Genomic DNA, 8,858 nt, shown 5'->3' on the forward strand with positions numbered 1-8,858 from the left:
GTGCTTTATTTTCTCCTCCTCTTGTTGTTGTTATTGTTGTTGTTGTTGTCTTCTTCACGTGTTGCTCAGTAAACAAAGTGCTGTAGGATCACGGAGTTTCAGTTGCAGCTAAAACTTGAACAGAACCAAAGAGCCACAAACAGAGTCGTTCATAAAGATATTGATTAGTTATTGATTATCTGTTCCCACAGTCACACAAAATCATATAAACGCACATACACGTGTATATAAAATGTAAAAAAAAACAAAAAAACAATGAAGATGATCTGGTGATAACTTGAACATTTTATAACTATTTTGATAATTGACTTATTGATTCTTTTAATTGCAGTCTTTTATTAGACATTTCCAGGTTTGCATGTGAGTTATAGTTTTGTTGTTATGACGACGCCACGTTCAGGTGTTCATATTGTCATGAGCTTTTCTTTTCTTTCTACACTTTTCTAAAGTTTTATGGACAAAACTATCAGAATCAGTTCATTGAGACAATAACCAAAGAATTAATCAATAAGAAAATCATCATTAATTACAATAACACGTTGATATACTTCGTTTACGTGAGTTTCTTCTGTGACATTTATTTTAGCCTACGGTGGCTCTGAAGGGTCAAATCTCTGTGGACTTGAAGGATTCAGCTTCTTTAACTAAACACATTCACTTCATTATTTCTTGAGTTTAACTCAAGTCATCTTTGTTATGCTATAACACTATAATTACCTGTCCGTTTGAACAGTAACCATAAAAACCTTCAGTGTAGTGTGGAGTGTGTGTCCTGTTGTAGTCAGATAACTTCTGAGCTGTGTGTGTGTGTGTGAGAGAGAGAGTGAGAGTGCGTGTGTGTGTGTGTGGTGGTTGAATCTCATTATAAAACTGTCGTGTGCATTTTAGTGTTTTTTTTAAAGTGCTCCTTGAACGTCTCATTGTCTCATTGTTCCATTCATTGTGTTGTAGTGTTGAGTAGTGAAGTAAAACAAAACTAGAAACGACGTAGACCTGCCTTAATCTGACCTTTGACCCTTCGTCATTACCGATCCACAAACCTCAAAGTTCCTCTGCCAACGAGCACAGCGACCTGCAGCATCTTCAACTCTCACACGTTCTCATCCAGCAGCGCCATGGACAAACATCACTCATGTTTTTTTTCTGTTTTTTTTTTTATATGAAACCTGTGTTTTTGGACCTTGTGTGTTTTATGTTTGTTTGTATTTGACAAATTTAATAAATGCAGAAACATTACTGATGGTGACGTGGTGGCTCATGATGAGTTTAGTTGTTAGGATCTTTAGACTTTATGGTTTATGGTCTGTTCTCTCCACAAAGACTGGGAGCAGGTAGAAACTGTTTTGTCTATAGCCTACCTGCATCTAATGAGAGAAGTAATTCCTGTCTGTGTCCTGTTCACTGTCATTAACTGCATATTTAGTGGTTGATAAAGTGGAAACCGGTGAGTTCTACAAACAGGAAGTGGTCAATGGAGACCAAAGCTGTTTCTGTACCAGGCTGTAAGGCATGCAAATACAACCTGGGGCTCTAGTTTCCTAATATTTTAGGTCTAAAAGAAGGAATCTGAAGATTTTCTTTGTAATTGCTCCTGCTCCAGAAATATCAACTCAGAGGTACGTTTCCTTTGTTGATAAATCAAACGGGAGCCTCAGACAACTTGTAAACATAGTGAACTCCAACTTGACTCTCATGCAAGACTTTGTATTACAGCTCCGTCTACAAACATGTCATTTTTCTTGAAGTAAACAAACCCCTGAGTGTAGACATCTGACGTCTGTCAGAAAAAAATTATGGTTTTGTGGGATGTAAACAGCCTAAGATCGGTCCGCTCCCAGTATACGCTGCTGTGGCGATGCAGGGGCAAACAGAACTACTGCAGAAAATCTGCAAATTCTTTCTTTTAGACCTAAAATAATAGGAAACTGGAGCCCCAGGTTGAATTTGCCTGGAATTATCCTTTAATATGGGAGTCTATGGAGCCTGACACACTGTTGGAGACTCACTCTAGAGGTCAGGAAAGGAACTGCAGCTGCTGGTCTCAGACTCGATGGTTGATGTTTAGACACTTTTTCGTCTCACTATGTTCATGACAGAGGTATGGGTAGGTATGAGGGACAAAAATGAGTTGTAATAAACCAGAATAAGAAAACTAGGATTGAGAGGGGAGGGTCAGAAGACTGGAGGCTACAGGAGGACTGCTGCTAATTTTAACCCCTCCACAGAGCTGCACTCATTAATCCAATAATATGAACGTGAGGGCGCACGAGACTGAAGCGTGCAGCTGCAGGTGGCTCGCTGCTAATCCTCCGCAGATTAAAATCACAATGAAGATTTACCGAGGGAGGAGGAACTGCAACAACAGGGATTACCTTTTTTTTCCCCCTCTGGGGTCTCCTGGCTTTGCATGCTGGGAGTTTCTCTCCTTAAAGACACTTAACGGAGCTGCTCAGAGTCCAGGGCAGAAGGTCAGGGAGGGTTTGACCTGGTGGTGGTGAGCAGGTCCGAGGGTCGGTGACGGAGAAGCCACAATAACATGTTGACATGCAGCTGAGAGGGATTAGTGATGTATTGTGTCGTTCCCACTGCGGCCACTAGAGGTCACCAGTGGAACGACAAGGCTGAGTGACAGCCACGGTCTAGGAGAGGCCCCGCCCCCTCAAAATAGCTCAAAGGAAACTCCTGTGTCACTTTAATTTTTCACTAATGTTGCACACATTATTATCATCATATTAAAGGTGTACAGAAAAGAAAATTGAATTTAAGCCCACTCTGGGTCATATAATTAGTGTAATAACTCATCAGACGATGTAGGCCAAACTTTGTGCAAAATTCTATTTTTGAGTAAATCTGGGATGAAAGTGTGTATTTTTTTTTTTGTCAGTCTGTACATGATTCACCAGCCACTGATATTGGATCCGTAATCCGTCATTCAAACGTCTGACACACGCACACACACACGGAGCTCGGGCTCGCCCCAAGCTTTGAATATCCCGCCCGCTCGATAACGACCAATCAAATTTGTTTTCCTTACTCGGGTAAACTCGTGTTGCAGCTCGTGACAACTCGGCGCGACAAACAGGACAAACGGCCATTTCTGTACACCTTTAATGATCACAGTGGGAATGAAGCTTTATTCTCAGCAGCTGTAACACATACATCAGTAGGCCTATAGAAAATACACACTGTTGATACACACTGCACAAAGTCTGTAGGAAGAAACGTGTAATGTCTGAATTCATCTACAAAAATATAACTTCTCACATTCACACAGCTCGTTCATCAACTTAAAAATAACGAGCACAGTGATGTCAGAGGGTTTGACAGAGGTAGTTGTTCACCCGGCAACAGCTGAGGTGTCAAGATTCACGACTCATTCACACAACAACACAACACGTCTATAAATTCACAGTGTAAACAGAGCGCGTCGTTTCACATCTCGTCATCCGACCCAGAGTCAGTGGTGCAAAATCCCTGATCCGTCTCCATGACAACCTCACATCTATAGGGAACCGACAACGCCAACGCCCTGATCTCATTCGTCGTCGTCAAAGTTGGCAAAAGCGGGATACCAGTAGCTGTCCTTCCTCTCCGACCCTCTCCCTCGCGCCTCGTCCTCCTTCTCCTGCTGCCGGACCTTCTTGATCCAGGCGATCTGGGCGGCGGCCAGAGCGATCATACACACCTGGCGGGGGAAACGGGACGTGATCAGAGCTGAACATGGACACACACACTCTGATGGCAACTGTGATGGATTGTGGGAGACGGTGTAACAGGCTACAGGTCATTAACTGTGACCAACTGGTAGGTTCAGTGTCTAATGATGAAGCAGAACTTATGTTAACCACAATCTTATGCTGAACTTCTCTGGTCTGGTCTGGTCTGGTCTGGTCTGGTCTGGTCTGGTCTGGTCTGGTCTGGACTGGACTGGTCTCAATTGGTCTGTTCTGTTCTGTTCTGTTCTGTTCTGTTCTGTTCTGTTCTGTTCTGTTCTGTTCTGTTCTGGTCTGGTCTGGACTGGACTGGACTGGTCTTGATTGGTCTGGTCTGGTCTGGTCTGGACTGGTCTGGACTGGACTGGACTGGTCTTGATTGGTCTGGTCTGGTCTGGTCTGGTCTGGACTGGACTGGTCTTGATTGGTCTGGTCACTTTGCTCTCTTCTGGACTCGTCTGTTCTGGACTGCTCTATTCTGGTTTAATCTGGTCTGGTCTGGTCTCAATTGGTCTGGTCTGCTCTGGTCTGGACTGGTGTGGTCTAGTCTGGACTGGTCCCGATTGGTCTGGTGGACTGGTCTCGATTGGTCGGGTCTGGTCTGGTCTGGTCCGCTCTGGTCCTGACTGCTCTGGTCTGGTCTGGTCTGGACTGGTCTTGATTGGTCTGGTCTGGTCCCGATTGGTCTGGTCTGGTCTGGTCTCGATTGGTCTGCTCGCTCTGCTCTGCTCTGCTCTGTTCTGGTCTGGTCTGAACTGGTCTGGACTGCTCTACTCTGGTCTAATCTGCTCTGGTCTGGTCTGGTCTGGACTGAACTGGACTGAACTGGTCTGTTCTGGTTTCACCTCGAGCAGCAGCAGTCCTCCGCTCAGACCGGCCACCAGCAGCAGGTTGTTCTTGGCCCACGACGTGATCGTCTCCAGGCAGCCGACGGTGAAGACGTCCTGAGCAGCCGAACGGTCTTCCAGCTGCTGCATCCCATAACCACACATGGTGTTCAGCACCGTCTGCAGGAGGACAACAACAGGCCACTGACTTATTTTTAAGTGATCCTTTTTTTTTCTCAAAATAAAAAAAACAACTATTTCATTTATTTTGCTGTTCAAACTGTGCGATCGATCATCAGGATGTTGTTCTGTTCAGCTGTAGGGAACATCACAACCTCCAGTAGTCACTAGAAGCTTAAAATTCTTGATCCAGTTCTCACCATAGACTGTAAAAAGAATGGACGAAGCATCCGTGACGTCACCCATTGGTTTTGGGGAGTCGTTTTTGTGACTCAAATATGGCGGCCTGAACAGCGCCATGTTGGATTGGCCGGCCGAGAACCCGCCCACTGGCCTCGAAGCAGCTGTCCTCCACGGAGCTGCTCGGACCTGTCACTCAACGTTTCCGCGCCCTAATTGGCCAGAATTTTAACTAATAACAGTAAAACGGAAGAGTTAAAAAACAATTCACCCCCCTCAGAGTGTGTGCGGGGGTAGAAACTATCGATTGAGACAAAAAAACGTGCTGACACCAGGCTTTGATCATGTTTATTGAGGATGTAAAGTCGGCGATTTTAACATGGGGGTCTATGGAGAATGCTGCTTTCTGACACCAGCCCCCAGAGGAATCCAAGGGGATTGCAGTTTTTTGAACGCGGAAGTGACTTCACTTCTCAGGCTGACAACTGCCCCCTTGGTTCTCACACATGAAGGAACTAAGGTTAATGTTCACACATTTGCAGACGATATCCTACTGTGTGTCTGTGTATCACTGAGGAGTTGTTTACAGAACTGTTCAGTGAAGAGACTGGGGCTAAAGGCCAGAGATGGAGAAGCTGTGTTAAAACCTGCCACAGGGACCAACTGAAAGCACCAAGGTGTTGGTTCTCACCTGGTTCTGCAGGTGAATGCAGCAGGAGAACGGGACTCCACAGGACTCCAGGCTGGGGTTGGTGTCTGAACACTTGAAGTAGGCGTTCTGAGACCAGTCCTGGTAGCTCCGCACCCCACAGCACTGGAACTGCAACAAGAACAAGGGCTCAGTGCAACATCTAACAGAACATACCTAACAAACGGATCTAACAGAACAGACACTAACATAACGGACTGTAACAGAATGGATCTAACAGAACAGAGTCTAAGTCTAACTGTGCATTCACACCAAAAGCTTCCAAAGCGTCAAAAACACCGGAAGTTAATTAATTTTTAATGAGAGCCTGGCGACACTGAGTGACTGCGTCAACAGCCGTCAGCCACGCTTCCAAAGCATCCAAAGCATCACCAGACGAGAAAATGAGTCTTGGTTAACTTTATGGTAACTAGCCCTGACGCGGTTCGACGGCAACCTGTCAGAATAGATATGTCCTTTGACGCTTTGGAAGCTTTTGGTGTGAACGCACAGTAACATAACGGACTCTAACAGAACCGACACTAACAGAACAGAGTCTAACAGAGCAGACTCTAAATGGACTCTAAAAGCCTGGACCGTGGTTCTTCTTCACCTTCTTCTGGACGAAGTCAATGGCGTTCTCCAGGTCCTGGTCCTCCCTGTACCGGACAATGGCCTTCATCATCAGCTTCTCTGTCCTCTCCATCACCTGAACAATAGTAGGAGCATCACATCTGGTTTGAAAAGTAACTGATTACATTTCCTGCTCCAGAGTTCTGAGGTAAGGGTTTTAACACCTGCCCATCTACATACACACTGATGCCTTTAATTATATCCCATGATGTTGATATCGCTAGGTAGGTACTATGATTATTATCACTTATATTGATACTGTGTACATAGTGCTGAACCATTGGACCATTTTGGAGGAGATGTGCTTTTACTTTTCGTCCATTTTGATGCTAAAACGTGTGTGTTTTGAAACAGGAGTCTGGATGTTTGTGGAGATTTCTGTCCCATCAGAGAGAGCAGAGAGACGTTACCATGTCAGTGAAGAGATATCCCACCACAGCAGCAGCGATCTGCAGGAGCAGGACGACCACCAGGATCCCCAGGAACTACAGGAGCAGACCAGGTGGTTATAGAAGACACAATGCTGGTATTTAGCTGAAAGTTACTGTCTGGGACGATGTTTCCACCACAGACCTCACCTCCATTAGCGAATATTAGCATGTAACACTAGAGCTAATGCTAGTTAACGTTAGCTAACCTGCTGCTACCAATGTTTTATTTATTTATTTATTTGTTCCAACCAAGGTAATTTCATGACTTTTCCCAAAAAAACATACCAAAACACAATACTTCTTTATTCCCTGTTCAAAAAATGTGTTCAGCAAATGTTGGTATTGCTAGCCGGCTAATTTTTAGCAGCCTAGCCAAGCCGACTGTGAGAGTGAAGGGGGCAGAGCCAAGTAGTAGTTCTGCTTTGAGATGGTGATGGATCATGGCAGTGATGGTGGTTTCTCACATGGTTTCAGTTCACTACTTACTTATTTTACCTCAATTCAGAGATTAAATACGTTTAAAGGGGACATATTATGGTAATGTCACTTTTTGAAGGCTCTTTAACATATATTTGAGTGTATGACTTGCCATTCCGGCCCCAAAATGTGAGAATTGACAAAGAATTTGTACTTTGCAGGTTTTACAAGCTGTTCCCTCAATTGTCTAGCAATGATATAACTAGTTTTCAAATTTGCATAACCCCACCCCTACCTGGTAACAGTAGAAGGGGTGGGGCAAGCAGTTGTTCATTTGCATTTAAAGGAACAGGCACTGAAACCAGCCGTTGGGAATAGGGCTGTTTTGAGAGGATGAAAAGAGCTGTGATGTTTGATTCTTGGGGTATTTTGACCGAAGTATGTGACAGATACGCCTTCAAGACACCTGGGAACTATTTTAATTTGTGGAAAAGGGGCATAATATGTCTCCTTTAACGTGTGATAATAATGAGAAGTTGTCACTAAGGTGATAGAGGTAGGCCAGGGCCAGGGTCAGGGTTAAGGGTCGGCGTTAGGCATCTTACCATCTTCAGTAGACAGGTGGTGTTACGCAGCGCCCCGAAACATCCCAGGAACGTGATGAGGAACATCACGGAGCCGACGATGATCAACAGCAGAGCGGGATCGACTGTAAGAGTGTCAACCACATCTACACACACACACACACACACACACATTACTAAGAAGCAGGGAAAGTCCAAACATGTCTGCTGAATTTTTTGTGGCTCAGGAATGAATGTTATTCTCAAATGAATTGTTTTTAGAAACACACACACACACTTGAAATAACATTCAGGAACTTTCTGGCACACGGTTTTTAGTTGAGCTTCCTGGCAATTTTTGTGATTTTATTTACCGGTATTCATTCATATATTTGTTCATTCATATGTTCTAGTTTTCTTTATTACTTCCTTTATTCTATTTTTGTTTTACTCACTCTCTCTAATTTAATATCTATATCTAATATATAGTATCTCTCAATTTTGCTCTAGATAGATAGATAGATAGATAGATAGATAGATAGATAGATAGATAGATAGATAGATAGATAGATAGATATACCGACCTTTCTCCTTGGCGACCTTGGCGTACACACCCACTGCAATGAGCCCAGCACTCACAACCTGCAGGGACACACACACACACACGTCTCATCTTATGACCTGAGCTACCTGTCAATCACATGTTGATATAAACAGATGAGAGACTGCGGACAAACTGAGGACAGACTGACAGAGACTCACCCAGAAGAAGTAGCAGCAGAAGAACAAAGTGAACTTGATGGCTCTGTATCCTCTCATGTCCTCTGAGGTCTTAGGACTGTCTCTTCTTTCTCTCTGTGTCCCTATCTCTGTGTCTCTGTCTCTGTCTCTATCTCGCTTTCTTATTCACTGTTCAAGCCTCTCTCCCTCTCCCTCTCCGTCTCTGTCTCTGTCTTTCCCCCCTCTCTCTCGGACGTGTCTCAGCCTGTTGGACACATTCCTCCTCTGAGGCTCTTCGTCCTCCTGTCCTCACCGTCCCTGTCAGATCACATCATAGCAACCAAATGTTTCACACATGAGCAGCTTCACTTACACAACCCAACACAACACACCCAGGTGATGATAAATTAATCATAATCAGTAATAACTAATAACAATCTGCTTCATGGCTTCATGTGTTAATCTGCTGGATTACATCACTGTAATGATAATATATATGTCATTTT

General features: G+C 44.2%; 1 protein-coding gene across 1 annotated transcript; it reads right to left on the reverse strand.

Annotated features, from left to right (window-relative positions):
• Nucleotides 1-3,535: 3,535 nt before the first annotated feature.
• LOC310984956 (tetraspanin-33) lies at nt 3,536-8,451 on the reverse strand (the record flags this gene model as incomplete). Its single annotated transcript, XM_083970339.1, has 8 exons — nt 3,536-3,685; nt 4,559-4,720; nt 5,592-5,720; nt 6,202-6,297; nt 6,632-6,706; nt 7,675-7,799; nt 8,217-8,274; nt 8,395-8,451. 8 exons carry the CDS (start codon nt 8,449-8,451, stop codon nt 3,536-3,538), a joined length of 852 nt encoding a protein of 283 aa, XP_083826465.1.
• Between the last annotated feature and the right edge of the window lie 407 nt (nt 8,452-8,858).

Source organism: Trachurus trachurus (assembly GCF_905171665.1).
Source record: "Trachurus trachurus genome assembly, chromosome: 4".
NCBI lineage: Eukaryota > Metazoa > Chordata > Actinopteri > Carangiformes > Carangidae > Trachurus > Trachurus trachurus.